Source organism: Carassius auratus, unplaced genomic scaffold (assembly GCF_003368295.1).
Source record: "Carassius auratus strain Wakin unplaced genomic scaffold, ASM336829v1 scaf_tig00214833, whole genome shotgun sequence".
NCBI classification, from domain to species: domain Eukaryota; kingdom Metazoa; phylum Chordata; class Actinopteri; order Cypriniformes; family Cyprinidae; genus Carassius; species Carassius auratus.
The window spans coordinates 575716-596675 of NW_020527822.1; the positions used below are offsets into that span (position 1 = coordinate 575716).

At 37.7% G+C, this 20960-nt stretch overlaps 2 protein-coding genes across 3 annotated transcripts in view; one reads left to right on the plus strand and one right to left on the minus strand.

Moving 5' to 3' along the window:
* The window catches only part of LOC113093028 (NACHT, LRR and PYD domains-containing protein 3-like), a 103039-nt gene that overhangs the window by 55253 nt on the left and 26826 nt on the right, over nt 1-20960 (minus strand). The gene's annotated exons all lie outside the window — the stretch shown is intronic.
* On the plus strand, nt 14577-15849 carry LOC113093029 (uncharacterized). Its single transcript, XM_026258850.1, has 2 exons — nt 14577-14779; nt 15072-15849. Exons 1-2 carry the CDS (start codon nt 14692-14694, stop codon nt 15803-15805), a joined length of 822 nt encoding a protein of 273 aa, XP_026114635.1. The 5' UTR covers nt 14577-14691; the 3' UTR covers nt 15806-15849.

Sequence of the window (20960 nt, forward strand, 5' to 3'; positions counted from 1 at the left end):
AGCTTCATAAGAGATCTCAGCTACATCACTCACTGTGCTCAGATTATTCTCCTTAGATAGAGACACTCACACTCTCACATTTATCTCCTCTAAAGCTTCATAAGAGATCTCAGCTACATCACTCACTGTGCTCAGATTATTCTCCTTAGATAGAGACACTCACATTCTCACATTTATCTCCTCTAAATCTTCATAAGAGATCTCAGCTACATCACTCACTGTGCTCAGATTATTCTCCTTAGATAGAGACACTCACACTCTCTCATTTATCTCCTCTAAAGTAAAGCTTCATAAGAGATCTCAGCTACATCACTCACTGTGCTCAGATTATTCTCCTTAACCAGAGACACTCACACTCTCACATTTATCTCCTCTAAAGCTTCATAAGAGATCTCAGCTACATCACTCACTGTGCTCAGATTATTCTCCTTAACCAGAGACACTCTCACATTTATCTCCTCTAAAGCTTCATAAGAGATCTCAGCTACATCACTCACTGTGCTCAGATTATTCTCCTTAGATAGAGACACTCACACTCTCTCATTTATCTCCTCTAAAGCTTCATAAGAGATCTCAGCTACATCACTCACTGTGCTCAGATTATTCTCCTTAGATAGAGACACTCTCACATTTATCTCCTCTAAAGCTTCATAAGAGATCTCAGCTACATCACTCACTGTGCTCAGATTATTCTCCTTAGATAGAGACACTCACACTCTCACATTTATCTCCTCTAAAGCTTCATAAGAGATCTCAGCTACATCACTCACTGTGCTCAGATTATTCTCCTTAGATAGAGACACTTACACTCTCACATTTATCTCCTCTAAAGCTTCATAAGAGATCTCAGCTACATCACTCACTGTGCTCAGATTATTCTCCTTAGATAGAGACACTCACACTCTCACATTTATCTCCTCTAAAGCTTCATAAGAGATCTCAGCTACATCACTCACTGTGCTCAGATTATTCTCCTTAACCAGAGACACTCACACTCTCACATTTATCTCCTCTAAAGCTTCATAAGAGATCTCAGCTGCATCACTCACTGTGCTCAGATTATTCTCCTTAGATAGAGACACTCACACTCTCACATTTATCTCCTCTAAAGCTTCATAAGAGATCTCAGCTACATCACTCACTGTGCTCAGATTATTCTCCTTAGATAGAGACACTCACACTCTCACATTTATCTCCTCTAAAGCTTCATAAGAGATCTCAGCTACATCACTCACTGTGCTCAGATTATTCTCCTTAACCAGAGACACTCACACTCTCACATTTATCTCCTCTAAAGCTTCATAAGAGATCTCAGCTACATCACTCACTGTGCTCAGATTATTCTCCTTAGATAGAGACACTCTCACATTTATCTCCTCTAAAGCTTCATAAGAGATCTCAGCTACATCACTCACTGTGCTCAGATTATTCTCCTTAGATAGAGACACTCACATTCTCACATTTATCTCCTCTAAAGCTTCATAAGAGATCTCAGCTACATCACTCACTGTGCTCAGATTATTCTCCTTAACCAGAGACACTCACACATTTATCTCCTCTAAAGCTTCATAAGAGATCTCAGCTACATCACTCACTGTGCTCAGATTATTCTCCTTAGATAGAGACACTCACATTCTCACATTTATCTCCTCTAAAGCTTCATAAGAGATCTCAGCTACATCACTCACTGTGCTCAGATTATTCTCCTTAGATAGAGACACTTACACTCTCACATTTATCTCCTCTAAAGCTTCATAAGAGATCTCAGCTGCATCACTCACTGTGCTCAGATTATTCTCCTTAGATAGAGACACTCACACTCTCTCATTTATCTCCTCTAAAGCTTCATAAGAGATCTCAGCTACATCACTCACTGTGCTCAGATTATTCTCCTTAACCAGAGACACTCACACTCTCTCATTTATCTCCTCTAAAGCTTCATAAGAGATCTCAGCTACATCACTCACTGTGCTCAGATTATTCTCATTAGATAGAGACACTCACACTCTCACATTTATCTCCTCTAAAGCTTCATAAGAGATCTCAGCTACATCACTCACTGTGCTCAGATTATTCTCCTTAGATAGAGACACTCACACTCTCACATTTATCTCCTCTAAAGCTTCATAAGAGATCTCAGCTACATCACTCACTGTGCTCAGATTATTCTCCTTAGATAGAGACACTCACACTCTCACATTTATCTCCTCTAAAGCTTCATAAGAGATCTCAGCTACATCACTCACTGTGCTCAGATTATTCTCCTTAGATAGAGACACTCTCACATTTATCTCCTCTAAAGCTTCATAAGAGATCTCAGCTACATCACTCACTGTGCTCAGATTATTCTCCTTAACCAGAGACACTCACACTCTCACATTTATCTCCTCTAAAGCTTCATAAGAGATCTCAGCTACATCACTCACTGTGCTCAGATTATTCTCCTTAGATAGAGACACTCTCACATTTATCTCCTCTAAAGCTTCATAAGAGATCTCAGCTACATCACTCACTGTGCTCAGATTATTCTCCTTAGATAGAGACACTCACATTCTCACATTTATCTCCTCTAAAGCTTCATAAGAGATCTCAGCTACATCACTCACTGTGCTCAGATTATTCTCCTTAACCAGAGACACTCACACATTTATCTCCTCTAAAGCTTCATAAGAGATCTCAGCTACATCACTCACTGTGCTCAGATTATTCTCCTTAGATAGAGACACTCACATTCTCACATTTATCTCCTCTAAAGCTTCATAAGAGATCTCAGCTACATCACTCACTGTGCTCAGATTATTCTCCTTAGATAGAGACACTTACACTCTCACATTTATCTCCTCTAAAGCTTCATAAGAGATCTCAGCTGCATCACTCACTGTGCTCAGATTATTCTCCTTAGATAGAGACACTCACACTCTCTCATTTATCTCCTCTAAAGCTTCATAAGAGATCTCAGCTACATCACTCACTGTGCTCAGATTATTCTCCTTAACCAGAGACACTCTCACATTTATCTCCTCTAAAGCTTAATAAGAGATCTCAGCTGCATCACTCACTGTGCTCAGATTATTCTCCTTAGATAGAGACACTCACACTCTCACATTTATCTCCTCTAAAGCTTCATAAGAGATCTCAGCTACATCACTCACTGTGCTCAGATTATTCTCCTTAGATAGAGACACTCACACTCTCACATTTATCTCCTCTAAAGCTTCATAAGAGATCTCAGCTACATCACTCACTGTGCTCAGATTATTCTCCTTAACCAGAGACACTCACACTCTCTCATTTATCTCCTCTAAAGCTTCATAAGAGATCTCAGCTACATCACTCACTGTGCTCAGATTATTCTCATTAGATAGAGACACTCACACTCTCACATTTATCTCCTCTAAAGCTTCATAAGAGATCTCAGCTACATCACTCACTGTGCTCAGATTATTCTCCTTAGATAGACACTCACACTCTCTCATTTATCTCCTCTAAAGTAAAGCTTCATAAGAGATCTCAGCTACATCACTCACTGTGCTCAGATTATTCTCCTTAACCAGAGACACTCACACTCTCACATTTATCTCCTCTAAAGCTTCATAAGAGATCTCAGCTACATCACTCACTGTGCTCAGATTATTCTCCTTAACCAGAGACACTCACACTCTCACATTTATCTCCTCTAAAGCTTCATAAGAGATCTCAGCTACATCACTCACTGTGCTCAGATTATTCTCCTTAGATAGAGACACTCACACTCTCACATTTATCTCCTCTAAAGCTTCATAAGAGATCTCAGCTACATCACTCACTGTGCTCAGATTATTCTCCTTAACCAGAGACACTCACACTCTCACATTTATCTCCTCTAAAGCTTCATAAGAGATCTCAGCTACATCACTCACTGTGCTCAGATTATTCTCCTTAGATAGAGACACTCACACTCTCACATTTATCTCCTCTAAAGCTTCATAAGAGATCTCAGCTACATCACTCACTGTGCTCAGATTATTCTCCTTAGATAGAGACACTCTCACATTTATCTCCTCTAAAGCTTCATAAGAGATCTCAGCTGCATCACTCACTGTGCTCAGATTATTCTCCTTAGATAGAGACACTCACACTCTCACATTTATCTCCTCTAAAGCTTCATAAGAGATCTCAGCTACATCACTCACTGTGCTCAGATTATTCTCCTTAACCAGAGACACTCACACTCTCACATTTATCTCCTCTAAAGCTTCATAAGAGATCTCAGCTACATCACTCACTGTGCTCAGATTATTCTCCTTAGATAGAGACACTCTCACATTTATCTCCTCTAAAGCTTCATAAGAGATCTCAGCTACATCACTCACTGTGCTCAGATTATTCTCCTTAGATAGAGACACTCACATTCTCACATTTATCTCCTCTAAAGCTTCATAAGAGATCTCAGCTACATCACTCACTGTGCTCAGATTATTCTCCTTAACCAGAGACACTCACACATTTATCTCCTCTAAAGCTTCATAAGAGATCTCAGCTACATCACTCACTGTGCTCAGATTATTCTCCTTAGATAGAGACACTCACATCTCACATTTATCTCCTCTAAAGCTTCATAAGAGATCTCAGCTACATCACTCACTGTGCTCAGATTATTCTCCTTAGATAGAGACACTTACACTCTCACATTTATCTCCTCTAAAGCTTCATAAGAGATCTCAGCTGCATCACTCACTGTGCTCAGATTATTCTCCTTAGATAGAGACACTCTCACATTTATCTCCTCTAAAGCTTCATAAGAGATCTCAGCTACATCACTCACTGTGCTCAGATTATTCTCCTTAACCAGAGACACTCACATTCTCACATTTATCTCCTCTAAATCTTCATAAGAGATCTCAGCTGCATCACTCACTGTGCTCAGATTATTCTCCTTAGATAGAGACACTCACATTCTCACATTTATCTCCTCTAAAGCTTCATAAGAGATCTCAGCTACATCACTCACTGTGCTCAGATTATTCTCCTTAGATAGAGACACTCACACTCTCACATTTATCTCCTCTAAAGCTTCATAAGAGATCTCAGCTACATCACTCACTGTGCTCAGATTATTCTCCTTAGATAGAGACACTCACACTCTCACATTTATCTCCTCTAAAGCTTCATAAGAGATCTCAGCTACATCACTCACTGTGCTCAGATTATTCTCCTTAACCAGAGACACTCACACTCTCTCATTTATCTCCTCTAAAGCTTCATAAGAGATCTCAGCTACATCACTCACTGTGCTCAGATTATTCTCCTTAGATAGAGACACTCACACTCTCACATTTATCTCCTCTAAAGCTTCATAAGAGATCTCAGCTACATCACTCACTGTGCTCAGATTATTCTCCTTAGATAGAGACACTCACACTCTCACATTTATCTCCTCTAAAGCTTCATAAGAGATCTCAGCTACATCACTCACTGTGCTCAGATTATTCTCCTTAGATAGAGACACTCACATTCTCACATTTATCTCCTCTAAAGCTTCATAAGAGATCTCAGCTACATCACTCACTGTGCTCAGATTATTCTCCTTAGATAGAGACACTCACACTCTCACATTTATCTCCTCTAAAGCTTCATAAGAGATCTCAGCTACATCACTCACTGTGCTCAGATTATTCTCCTTAGATAGAGACACTCTCACATTTATCTCCTCTAAAGCTTCATAAGAGATCTCAGCTACATCACTCACTGTGCTCAGATTATTCTCCTTAGATAGAGACACTCACATTCTCACATTTATCTCCTCTAAAGCTTCATAAGAGATCTCAGCTGCATCACTCACTGTGCTCAGATTATTCTCCTTAGATAGAGACACTCACACTCTCTCATTTATCTCCTCTAAAGCTTCATAAGAGATCTCAGCTACATCACTCACTGTGCTCAGATTATTCTCCTTAGATAGAGACACTCTCACATTTATCTCCTCTAAAGCTTCATAAGAGATCTCAGCTACATCACTCACTGTGCTCAGATTATTCTCCTTAGATAGAGACACTCACATTCTCACATTTATCTCCTCTAAAGCTTCATAAGAGATCTCAGCTACATCACTCACTGTGCTCAGATTATTCTCCTTAGATAGACACTCACACTCTCTCATTTATCTCCTCTAAAGTAAAGCTTCATAAGAGATCTCAGCTACATCACTCACTGTGCTCAGATTATTCTCCTTAGATAGACACTCACACTCTCTCATTTATCTCCTCTAAAGTAAAGCTTCATAAGAGATCTCAGCTACATCACTCACTGTGCTCAGATTATTCTCCTTAACCAGAGACACTCACATTCTCACATTTATCTCCTCTAAAGCTTCATAAGAGATCTCAGCTGCATCACTCACTGTGCTCAGATTATTCTCCTTAACCAGAGACACTCTCACATTTATCTCCTCTAAAGCTTCATAAGAGATCTCAGCTGCATCACTCACTGTGCTCAGATTATTCTCCTTAGATAGAGACACTTACACTCTCACATTTATCTCCTCTAAAGCTTCATAAGAGATCTCAGCTACATCACTCACTGTGCTCAGATTATTCTCCTTAGAGAGACACTCACATTCTCACATTTATCTCCTCTAAAGCTTCATAAGAGATCTCAGCTACATGACTCACTGTGCTCAGATTATTCTCCTTAGATAGAGACACTCACATTCTCACATTTATCTCCTCTAAAGCTTCATAAGAGATCTCAGCTACATCACTCACTGTGCTCAGATTATTCTCCTTAGATAGAGACACTCACACTCTCACATTTATCTCCTCTAAAGCTTCATAAGAGATCTCAGCTACATCACTCACTGTGCTCAGATTATTCTCCTTAGATAGAGACACTCACATTCTCACATTTATCTCCTCTAAAGCTTCATAAGAGATCTCAGCTACATCACTCACTGTGCTCAGATTATTCTCCTTAACCAGAGACACTCACACTCTCACATTTATCTCCTCTAAAGCTTCATAAGAGATCTCAGCTACATCACTCACTGTGCTCAGATTATTCTCCTTAACCAGAGACACTCACATTCTCACATTTATCTCCTCTAAAGCTTCATAAGAGATCTCAGCTACATCACTCACTGTGCTCAGATTATTCTCCTTAACCAGAGACACTCACACTCTCACATTTATCTCCTCTAAAGCTTCATAAGAGATCTCAGCTACATCACTCACTGTGCTCAGATTATTATCCTTAGATAGAGACACTCACATTCTCACATTTATCTCCTCTAAAGCTTCATAAGAGATCTCAGCTACATCACTCACTGTGCTCAGATTATTCTCCTTAGATAGAGACACTCACACTCTCTCATTTATCTCCTCTAAAGCTTCATAAGAGATCTCAGCTACATCACTCACTGTGCTCAGATTATTCTCCTTAGATAGAGACACTCACACTCTCACATTTATCTCCTCTAAAGCTTCATAAGAGATCTCAGCTACATCACTCACTGTGCTCAGATTATTCTCCTTAACCAGAGACACTCACACTCTCACATTTATCTCCTCTAAAGCTTCATAAGAGATCTCAGCTACATCACTCACTGTGCTCAGATTATTCTCCTTAACCAGAGACACTCACACTCTCACATTTATCTCCTCTAAAGCTTCATAAGAGATCTCAGCAACACCACTCACTGTGCTCAGATTATTCTCCTTAGATAGAGACACTCACACTCTCACATTTATCTCCTCTAAAGCTTCATAAGAGATCTCAGCTACATCACTCACTGTGCTCAGATTATTCTCCTTAACCAGAGACACTCACATTCTCACATTTATCTCCTCTAAAGCTTCATAAGAGATCTCAGCTACATCACTCACTGTGCTCAGATTATTATCCTTAGATAGAGACACTCACATTCTCACATTTATCTCCTCTAAAGCTTCATAAGAGATCTCAGCTACATCACTCACTGTGCTCAGATTATTCTCCTTAGATAGAGACACTCACACTCTCTCATTTATCTCCTCTAAAGCTTCATAAGAGATCTCAGCTACATCACTCACTGTGCTCAGATTATTCTCCTTAACCAGAGACACTCACACTCTCTCATTTATCTCCTCTAAAGCTTCATAAGAGATCTCAGCTACATCACTCACTGTGCTCAGATTATTCTCCTTAACCAGAGACACTCACACTCTCACATTTATCTCCTCTAAAGCTTCATAAGAGATCTCAGCTACATCACTCACTGTGCTCAGATTATTCTCCTTAGATAGAGACACTCTCACATTTATCTCCTCTAAAGCTTCATAAGAGATCTCAGCTACATCACTCACTGTGCTCAGATTATTCTCCTTAACCAGAGACACTTACACTCTCACATTTATCTCCTCTAAAGCTTCATAAGAGATCTCAGCTACATCACTCACTGTGCTCAGATTATTCTCCTTAGATAGAGACACTCTCACATTTATCTCCTCTAAAGCTTCATAAGAGATCTCAGCTACATCACTCACTGTGCTCAGATTATTCTCCTTAGATAGAGACACTCACATTCTCACATTTATCTCCTCTAAATCTTCATAAGAGATCTCAGCTACATCACTCACTGTGCTCAGATTATTCTCATTAGATAGAGACACTCACACTCTCACATTTATCTCCTCTAAAGCTTCATAAGAGATCTCAGCTACATCACTCACTGTGCTCAGATTATTCTCCTTAACCAGAGACACTCACACTCTCACATTTATCTCCTCTAAAGCTTCATAAGAGATCTCAGCAACATCACTCACTGTGCTCAGATTATTCTCCTTAGATAGAGACACTCTCACATTTATCTCCTCTAAAGCTTCATAAGAGATCTCAGCTACATCACTCACTGTGCTCAGATTATTCTCCTTAGATAGAGACACTCACATTCTCACATTTATCTCCTCTAAATCTTCATAAGAGATCTCAGCTACATCACTCACTGTGCTCAGATTATTCTCCTTAACCAGAGACACTCACACTCTCACATTTATCTCCTCTAAAGCTTCATAAGAGATCTCAGCTACATCACTCACTGTGCTCAGATTATTCTCCTTAGATAGACACTCACACTCTCACATTTATCTCCTCTAAAGCTTCATAAGAGATCTCAGCTACATCACTCACTGTGCTCAGATTATTCTCCTTAACCAGAGACACTCACACTCTCACATTTATCTCCTCTAAAGCTTCATAAGAGATCTCAGCTACATCACTCACTGTGCTCAGATTATTCTCCTTAGATAGAGACACTCACATTCTCACATTTATCTCCTCTAAAGCTTCATAAGAGATCTCAGCTACATCACTCACTGTGCTCAGATTATTCTCCTTAGATAGAGACACTCTCACATTTATCTCCTCTAAAGCTTCATAAGAGATCTCAGCTACATCACTCACTGTGCTCAGATTATTCTCCTTAGATAGAGACACTCACATTCTCACATTTATCTCCTCTAAAGCTTCATAAGAGATCTCAGCTACATCACTCACTGTGCTCAGATTATTCTCCTTAGATAGAGACACTCTCACATTTATCTCCTCTAAAGCTTCATAAGAGATCTCAGCTACATCACTCACTGTGCTCAGATTATTCTCCTTAACCAGAGACACTCACACTCTCACATTTATCTCCTCTAAAGCTTCATAAGAGATCTCAGCTACATCACTCACTGTGCTCAGATTATTCTCCTTAGATAGAGACACTCACATTCTCACATTTATCTCCTCTAAAGCTTCATAAGAGATCTCAGCTACATCACTCACTGTGCTCAGATTATTCTCCTTAGATAGAGACACTCACATTCTCACATTTATCTCCTCTAAAGCTTCATAAGAGATCTCAGCTACATCACTCACTGTGCTCAGATTATTCTCCTTAGATAGAGACACTCACACTCTCACATTTATCTCCTCTAAATCTTCATAAGAGATCTCAGCTACATCACTCACTGTGCTCAGATTATTCTCCTTAGATAGAGACACTCACACTCTCACATTTATCTCCTCTAAAGCTTCATAAGAGATCTCAGCTACATCACTCACTGTGCTCAGATTATTCTCCTTAGATAAAGACACTCACATTCTCACATTTATCTCCTCTAAAGCTTCATAAGAGATCTCAGCTACATCACTCACTGTGCTCAGATTATTCTCCTTAGATAGAGACACTCACACTCTCACATTTATCTCCTCTAAAGCTTCATAAGAGATCTCAGCTACATCACTCACTGTGCTCAGATTATTCTCCTTAGATAGAGACACTCACATTCTCACATTTATCTCCTCTAAAGCTTCATAAGAGATCTCAGCTACATCACTCACTGTGCTCAGATTATTCTCCTTAGAGACACTCACACTCTCACATTTATCTCCTCTAAAGCTTCATATGAGATCTTGGTAACATCTTGCACCGTGCTCAGCCCTTACGAAACAATAATATATGGGAATATATTGACAAATATATAATGTGACATATTACATAATACATTTCCAAATATTATAACCGGTGCTAATATTTTCACTATACATCAATATATGCATTGACAATATAGTATGTATTGAACATATAAATATATTTAGAATCAAAGACTAAAATAAATCTCAGATTTGATCTTTTATTGGTTAAATTGCATATAGAGGTTTCCACATAAATGTGAATTAATTTATACACATACGTATATATATATGGAATGAGTCAAAGCAGATTTCTGGTTCCTTGCATGATTTGCATGAATATGAATATAGTGGGAGATCTGCTAGTATGTATTGTTGTATTACTTTGAATTTTAGAAGGGTTTGTGGTGTGTGTATATTCATGGAGTTACTGTGGTGCTGAACAGTAGAGCCTGTATATAGAATAACGATTGGACAAACACTTGTAAGATATGATATGTTTAAAAAATAATGGCTGGGCACTTCTTACAGTGATTCCCTAAGTGCTTTAGTATAAGCAGGTGTGCTATTTTAAACTATATATGTTCGAAAATATAAAACATGTATGCAACAGTTCGTAGAGTTGGGAAGAAGAAGGCAGGAACCGGCGAAGATTTAAAGACTTTAATCCAAATAAATAAACAAACTGAAAGTAATGCGGTAAACCCCTCATGGAGGACTGCCACGCGCACACATAATAAAAGATAAACAAAACACAACGTAAAATCCAGGCCTGGTCCTCTATATTATTCTGTATTTTTAATTTACAATTATTTAATTTAAATATATTTATCCTTCATATAATAGGAAATATATTTTCTTTCCGTAAAGGTGGCTATTATTCTTAGCTAGAGAGTTCATTTTTCAATTTTATTTTAAACTCACAATCAAATGACATACATACATGATAATAAAACCCATTGATTTTACTACAGATATATTAAACAAAGAAAAATGTTATGTAGCAACCATAAAGAAATTTTATACAATTATATACCATACCATTATTCATCTACAATTACAACAAATTCTTGTTGTGGTTATGCATTCATTCAATCAATCAATCCCTTTCCAATGTGTTTGGGAAATGTGATGCATATGCAATGCCTGGCATTGAAGACAAATTTAAAAACATTAGTTTGCTTAAAATATTTTCAAGAACTAGAACTTTTCTTTTTATAGGATTCTCAAGTAAGCTTACAATGTGAAAACAAGTTGCTCCTGTTACAATGTCCTGCTGGAGATCTAGTCCTGTGCATGACAATTCATTCACAAAAGCAAGATGTCTCTCATTTGAAAAATTGTCTCCATCTTTATAAAAGAAAAAGAAGTCAATTTGACCATAACATACTTCATTTCCATCATGAAATGTCACAGTGCAATTGTTTCTTCTTTTGGCTCTGACATACTGCTTTGATGAATAGACAGTTCGGCCTATCTGAACTCTGCTAAATGCCTTCACAACATTACTATGTAAGCTATGTCCTAAAAACATTTCTAATGTAGACATGTCTGCGCAATCCAGCAAAAGATTGAAGGGAACACCCATTTCTTTCACTCTAAAGGCACCTGTGTTTGAAAAACAAAAATGACTTGTGTCATTTGTCATCTTGGCAATGAAATCAGCAGTGGTATTACCAATTTTGATGGTTTGAGCAATATTTGGGAGACACTGAATAAGTTTCACTGCATTTACCATTTGTAGAGGAATATTTTGAGTTCCATGAATGAGACGAAGCAAATGTCCATTTTTGTCCTCAAAGTGAAAGCAAGAATGGGTCCACAAAGGTCCAAGAGCTCTAACACTGTCTGCTAAATGAACTAATAAGTGAACATTGGCTGTCAGGTATCTGTCACCATAAAGCTCATTCATCTGAGAACAAAACTTCCACAGAAGTTTCTCAGCGTGATCTATTTGTGCAAAGGCTATGGAATCCAAAAGAAGAATGAACATTGCTTCACTTAGCAGCAGAAAGTGATTGTAGTATAGGTTTGCAAGAATACCTCGAAAAACTACTGGCCCAAAGAACAACAACATACACCGGTACTCTGAAGCTTTATAGTACATTCTGTGGACAGAAACAGAGCGAGGGAAACGTGTTTTAAATGGTGGTTGAATTTCACTCATGCGTTTGTCTACTTCACTAATTGATCTGACCATGCTAAAAGAACAGCGTGAGAATTCTGTGGAAAACCACAAATGCATCAAAAGTCGCATTACACCAAGAAGCACAGAATGCATGTAATCAACACCTGTGCCTAAGATCAAATCAAAGCTATTTACTGTGCTGAGGTATGTGGGACCCTTAACTCCACGCACTATGGTTTCTGAATCAAATGACAACTTGGCATCTTCCACAAATCTCGTATGAGTACGTGCAGGACCCTTTGGATCTTCAGTTTGAAAGGGGAAAGTATGCACATGTCCCCTTTCTCCTGTTTTAATTGTCTTGCCAGGCTGTTCACATTTTAAACATCCAAAATGTCCATTGTACTGAATAGTATTTAACACTAAAGCTTTTGCGGGTAAATCACAAGTACCTGCAATGGTTAATACTCTGCAAATAAAGGGACTATCTGATTCATAAAAAATTAACAAGGACTCCATCTCTTTGTATATTATTAAGAGTGTCACACAGCGGTTTAAGGAAAGTCAGCATAGATGGTTTTGACTCACCAAACCAAAGACCTGCAAGAATCATGTTTTCTCTGTTTGTACGCTCAACAAAATTTAGTTCATTTATGATACAATAAAAAGGCCACACTGAGAATTTAGAGGACTTGAAAACAGGAATGCCATCTGTGTTCCAGAGTAAGGAAATATTGTGGGAATCACTAAGTAACCCACCACCTGCCAAAAACTTCTGATATACTTGTCCATCATATATATCCTCTACATTGCACTGGCCCTTTTTTGTCTAATGAATCTAAATTTTAACTTTTCCTCAAAACCTTTTTTTGCGAACAATGCCTTAATTTGAGATTCAATTGGAACTTCAATGAAATATGAAGTTGATACCTCTGCTTCACAGACCTGACACTGGCCGTTATCGCTCTCTACTGACATGTAACAACCGTTGCAATATTTGTGCACAATAAATGAGGGAGCTGCATTATCAAAGATTTGTTTGATTTTTTTTAGATTTCCCAGGCACTCTGTTTGATGTTCTACTGGACAATGCAGGGAGATCAATTTGACCAAGTCACTCAGGGCTTTCCCTGTAATTTTGTGTTTATTAGCAAAAGCTAGTATAATGAGAACGCTTTCTGCAGTAGATACAGGAGCATTTTTGTAAAGTGAACAATCACCAGGATTTTCCTTAAATTGAATTTCTGCATCATCATTAAGGTCATTGTCAAATAAAGTGCCATCATTCCAATCAGCATCAATACCATAGTGAATAGGATCAAAATGTTCCACATCACAATCAGTAGTGTACGGAGTGTAGTCTTGTTTTGTATAAAACTCTTCATTAACATTACAAAGTTCAGGTCCGTACATCATAGAAGATCCCTCTGTCTGAGAAATGCCATTGTCCACTCCAAGCACTTCTGCAGAGCAATCATCTGCTCTGTGGATTGATATGTCTCCTAAAGTTGCAGTGTTTTTTTCCTGCAAGAACAAGAACAAACACCAAAGTGTGCAAACTTTCAAAAAACAAACAAACAAACAAAAACAATAAATTCTCACTTTGATGATTTTTCTTCTATATCTTTTCATTTTTGATTGGTCCTTAATTTTCCTTCTCCAACGAGGCTGATTAATTGTTATTTGCGCCATCCTTTCTCTTGTGACTCAAGAGTATATACTGTACTACTCAACCAAATAACTTGCTTAAAAAATTAAATCAAACAATACTGTGGCAAGTTTATTTGCACTGCTTCTTTTATAAATTAGCCAAACACATCTGACATTGTTAGCTAAAGTATTTTGCCTCACTTGGCAGTATAGGTGTTGCACTGATTACATCAGGTGTGCAGTTTACCTGTGAGCAATGATTGCCATGAATGTCATGGTGCACTTAAACAAGTAGGAGATGGTTCAAACCATAGATACAAATAACCATAAACACAACATTTATATTGCCCATTGTAAAAACTGGCATTTTACCACCAAGTGTAATGACACTAAACAGTGAGGGAAGCAGAAAGAGAAGGTAAGTAGCCCACAAAGATCTTTTTATTAGGCATAGTTTATGGTACTGAGAATTTGGTCTTATCCACAGAACAGAGATCAGTGTGATGGAGATACCTAAAAGAATCCGTAACCCAATCAAAAAAAGAAAAGTCAGTGAGCCAGTCACTGCCCTACAAAATGAAGAACAAGAAGGTAAATAAGTTTAATAGTTTTGACAGTCAATTGTATTAAAGGCTTCATTTAAATTAAGTCTGTACGTCAATAAGCCTTTGTGTGTCCCTTAGGCTTGCCTTGAACCCATGACTTTTTGAATTGCTGACACTGCCAATTAAGCTATGCTTGCTTACAGTGTTTGGGAAATTTGTGGTGGTTGGATGTTAAATGTAATGTGCATATGTATTGGGGTTTATTATGAATCAAAAAGCTTCAATGTTGTATTCCTAGTGACTATTTATTGACTTTGGATTTATTCTTACAATTACAGGACTTTATGTTTTTCTAACATTTGAAGATGGATATACTGCAATAATTTGTAAGACCTGCGACATACTTACAGAAAAGGAGTCACCAATTACTAGCTTTGAGGGACTCATTCCAGGAGCTCGAGTTCTTGCAAGATGGTCAGACAACAAATTTTATAATGCCACTGTAGATCACATTGGGTTCTGTGACCAAAAGCAGGACCCGAGAAAGGGTGCAAAGGACATAAAAAGAAATTATGCATCTGCTGAATCATTTTATAACCAGAATCGGGTCGCTTCTGCACCAGCTGAACATGGTCCTTCCTCTGCACTAACCCAGCCTCCGTCTCCAGGATTGCCACCAACCCAACATCAATCTGTGCAATTACCATGCTCTGTTAAGCCTTTTAATCCACAGCCCATGACACCATCTGAGTATTGTAATCAAGACCAGCCAGGTTTCTTAGATTTAGATGAACATCAAAGACAAACCATTACACATAATTCAACCCCAAAAGAAACATTTTTGGGGCTTCTGTATAACCCGTCTATACCTCACCCCTCAGCTGAAGTTACAATTCAGGATGACCAGCTTGGGTTAGAGCCTGAGGAGTATGAAGATCCCACAGTCAGAACACAGAATTATTCCTATGAAAATGAACAATGGGAGCCATGTGAAACATGCAAGCTGGAGGTACAGGCATTACTTAAAGAGAATAAGATGATGAAAGATGTGCTTTCCAGCATGAGTAAGTAAAATGATTGCATGTAAAGGGACATTTCTGATTCATTAATAATTCCTCAACCACTGTAAAAGCTTTTACTCCTACCTTTTTTGTTTCAGATCTTGAACACCTACAGGTACTCAGAGAATTTATAGATAAGATGGAAGACTACAAATCACGTGAAAGTGGGGTGCTGATGCCTCAAGCCAGACCTGGCCAACAAGAACTTTACCCAGACAGTGGGCTGCTCTTGTCCTCTACCAAACTAGCAGCTATTCACCAAGAGTCAAAGAAGGACTGTCTTCGTCTTTTCCATCTACTGTGTGATCAGTTCTTCACTCATGAAGAATGTTCAAACTCTGTAGCATTTGGAAAGCATGGCAAAGGCCCAGAGGGCAAGACAATTTTGCATAAAAGTAAAGTAAATGGAATACTAATTAAGTTCCTAAATCCTTTTTATCAAATGTCAACTTCATGTTCCATACATTTAATCTAATGTTTGGTCATGTTATAGGCACAATGGGATTAAAAGTATAGTTACAGTATTTCCCTTGACCAGTTCATGTAACATTTTCCCTTTTTCCCCAATTGTAGCTTATGTCATGAGCTGCGGCAAATGTCATGGATGGAAACCAGTTGAAAAGTCAAAGCTGAAGAAAGCCCTTATAAACAAGTGTCGCATGAGATCAACTTAAATGTTTATGTAATTGTAGTGTTATATCAATGATGTTGTGTCATTTACTGGTATTTTATTTTGCTGTTTCTGTATTTAAGTATCTAATATGTAGCTGTGCTGCAGTCTAGAATTTGTTAGTTTTTTCTTTAAATGCTGCTTATAAAGTGTAAAAAAGAAACTATATATTTTAGTTTGATATTGTAGAAAACTTGTTTCTCTAAGATTAAAATATGTGTCTTTACAGAGATTGCAAAGTATAAACATAACTCATGTGCAGTATATAACACTATTTAATTTTTTTATTTTTATTTGAAGTGCCTTGTAAAAGATTTCCATATTGTATTTTCTTGCCATTGTATTAAGCATGTAAAATGAAACTTGAAACCTACATGAGCAAAGAAAATATTAACCTCATACTGAGCACAGTAAAAGCAGCCTAACGTCTGAGCAATACAACTTTCTGCAAGACACTAAAGAGCTCTCCCATCTTCATTTTAATACAGTCTCATGGATGTCTTGTCTTCTCCAAATTTACTTTAGTCTCATTTATGTCTATTTGTATGTTCCCTGGGCAATTTTATGAGGAAAATGTGAAGTCAAATCTGAAACCTAAAGTGGACACTGATGAGAATCACAATCATAAATGCTGAGCTTAGTAAGAGCAATCTCTGAGTGAAAACACTTTCTCTAATTAGTGTTGAAAGAGATTACAGCAAGACAATAAAGAGAGTTTTAGGAGAAACATCTGAGACACTGCTGATACTACAACAAGAGCTAACTAAGAATCTCAAATTAAGTCTCAGATATATCTCATGTCTCAGTTGTGTCTACTCTTATTTCTCCTAATGGATTTTAGGAGAAACATCTGAGACACTGCTGATACTACAACAAGAGCTAACTAAGAATCTCAATTAAGTCTCAGATATTTCTCATGTCTCAGTTGTGTCTACTCTTATTTCTCCTAATGGATTTTAGGAGAAACATCTGAGACACTGCTGATACTACAACAAGAGCTAACTAAGAATCTCAATTAAGTCTCAGATATTTCTCATGTCTCAGTTGTGTCTACTCTTATTTCTCCTAATGGATTTTAGGAGAAACATCTGAGACACTGCTGATACTACAACAAGAGCTAACTAAGAATCTCAATTAAGTCTCAGATATTTCTCATGTCTCAGTTGTGTCTACTCTTATTTCTCCTAATGGATTTTAGGAGAAACATCTGAGACACTGCTGATACTACAACAAGAGCTAAATAAGAATCTCAATTAAGTCTCAGATATTTCTCATGTCTCAGTTGTGTCTACTCTTATTTCTCCTAATGGATTTTAGGAGAAACATCTGAGACACAGCTGATACTACAACAAGAGCTAAATAAGAATCTCAATTAAGTCTCAGATATTTCTCATGTCTCAGTTGTGTCTACTCTTATTTCTCCTAATGGATTTTAGGAGAAACATCTGAGACACTGCTGATACTACAACAAGAGCTAAATAAGAATCTCAATTAAGTCTCAGATATTTCTCATGTCTCAGTTGTGTCTACTCTTATTTCTCCTAATCGATTTTAGGAGAAACATGGGAAGACAAAGCTGACACCTAATTTAGACAAAAAAGAGATAATTCAAGCTTCTCTCACCACAATCTCAGTTTTGACTCTCTTAGACATCTCTCATTTGCGTCTATATTTGTTTCTCCTAAGGAATTTTAGGAGAAACATCTGATAAACAGCTGACACTTAATCAAGAAACATAGGAGAATCACAACTATGTCTCCTGAGCTTAGAAAAAGCAACCAATGAGCAAATAGTTTTTCCTCTGGGTATGTGTGGCTTGTGGGGGTCAAGATGAAGGTGTGAATTGCTCTTTCATATGGACAGTGTCTTATGAGGCTTTCAAAGTTGCTGAACTGGTTTATATAGGACTGTTGTTTTGGTTAAGACAAAAAAATGGTCTTTCCCCACTTAAAATTTTTCTAGTTTTAGTCATTCATTTGTTATATTCAACTAATCAGAGGTTTATATTAAATTTACATAATCAAATCTCTTAATATATTCCGCGCTCAAGCACATGCATTAAGTTTGCCACATAGTACATGCAGAAGTAGCCTAATAATTGTGAAAAATGAGACAAATGTTTTCTTGTCTGCTGCGAGATGAAATTCACAGTGCTGGCTCTCTCCGACAGAGAAATGCAACATTCACAGATTGTTGAATGTTGAATATTAATGCGCCATGTCATTAATGTGAATTAATAATTTTGGACCCACTTTATATTAAGTGGCCTTAACTACTATGTACTTACATTTTAATTAATAATTTAGTACGATGTACTTATTGTGTACATATATGTTTTTACATTGTACTTATATTTAAAAAAAACTACATGTAATTACATCTGTATTTAATTTCTGTAATTACATTTATAATTACACTGTTGACCCATACTTTACACCTTAACCCACCCTTAAACTTACCCATACCTCCAACCCTCTCCCTAACCTTACCCCCATCCCACCTCAATAGCAGCAAAAGTGTTTTACAATACAATATGGACACAATAAGTACATTGTACTTATTTTTATTTTTTGTAAGTACATAGTAGTTAAGGCCACCTAATATAAAGTGAGACCATAATTTTTGCACAAATACTTGCATATGAATATTAATTCACATTTTGCATTACAAAGAAAATTATTTTTTACATGCAATTTTCCAAAATGAAACCAAACAAGATTTGTAATGAAGATTAAATAAATAAGAATAAAAGCTGCACATCTACCATCACACATGCAGTGCAAATCTTGCACATATTTTACACACCTGCATTTAAATGCAGTTGCATTTTTTATTTTCATTAAATAATATGAAAGCAAGTAGGGCTGGGTGATAAATCGATTTTATCAATTAACTCGAATTTGTAATTTACATAGATTTGTTTGAATGAAAATCGGTTTTCTTTTTAAAGGTCCCGTTTTACGCGCTTTTTTGAAGCTTTGATTGTGTTTACAATGTGCAATATAACATGTGTTCATGTTTCGCGTGTAAAAAAACAGTATTTTTCACACAATTCACCTATCTGTATACTGCTGTTTTCACTGTCACAAAAACGGGCTGATGACTTCCTTGTTCTATAAAGCCTCTCCTTCAGAAATACGTAACGGGTTCTGATTGGGCCAGTGGTTCCTGTGTTGTGATTCGACAGCAGCTGAGAGCAGGCTGCCCTCCTGGTAACGCGATTGGGCTAGAACGCACGTACTGGAGATGTATTTATAGTCACAGGAGGAGCGTTTTTACTGACGAGATGCGCATGAAAACCGCATTCGTTTTTTTGCACAGCCCTAACATCTAGTTAACAAAGCTAAACAGCGTTGCCCTTTGTGTAATAAGTTACAGAAACTGTTAAACGCACCAACTTAAATATTAAAATACACTTACCGGTTGTGGTCCATAAACAACGCCTTCTCCAGACAAAGAGGGAACTGCTCCATCTTTCAAGAATAATCTTTGTGCAAGTCCAGCATTAAACTGATTGAGATTGAGAAAGTTGTCCTCAGCAAGCTGTCCTCAGCAAAATGAGCTGCACATAGTTTTACATGTGCATTATAATTTTCGGGAACTGAGTTAAACATAAATTGTAACCATTAATCTCAAAGTACAGCGTTCCTGGGAAGCCCAAACAAAGATGATTGGACTCAAAGATGAAAAAAAACAGCGTTTCAACAACATGGCGACAAACACAAACAGCTCTTCCTCCTTCTCCGTCGGAGCGCAACAAGGCCAAGCCCCCCTGTTTTTGAATTCATGTGGGCGGTGGTTAGTCAAAAAAACTGTTTTAGTGACGTTATTACTGCAGGAACTAGAGGGCTGTAGTCCAAACGGGTTGTTTTTTGTAGGCGAATTCTGTTAAATCAAATAGCTCGCTTGGCATTGAACTTTGAGCTTTAGAATTTTACAGATATTATTTATACTCTAACAACAACATTACACACTAACTAAAGTTTAAAACATGGAATCATGAAGAAGGGGACCTTTAACATCAACCAATGCACCACTCAGGCTCCCGTAGTTCAGAGTGGCTCAACCCTCGCCCGAGTCTGACAGAGACACACCGCCGAGCAAAGGATGAGCGGAGCGGTGTGATTCTGACTGGAGCCTCCATCACGAGTACAATTCATGCCATAAGCCTGAAATGTAACTGCATATTCAGCAAGAATTCATGTTATATACAATGTTGTGTCATAATGTTATTGTTGTTTCACTTCCTTCTTTTATCTCAGTTTACAATTAACTTCATTTTGCAATCTGTCTCTTTGCGCCACGTGGCGGTAGTTTGGCAAATGATTTTAACACGCGACTGACTTGCAGTTAACCGAGTCGGTAATACCCATATAGGTTGCCAACCCACTGTAACAAACCACTGTAAAGACTAGATACATTGGAAGCAATACATAATTGTAAAAAACCTTTGAAGATCTTTTTTTCTTTTTGTAATGCAGATTTTTCATCAGGCT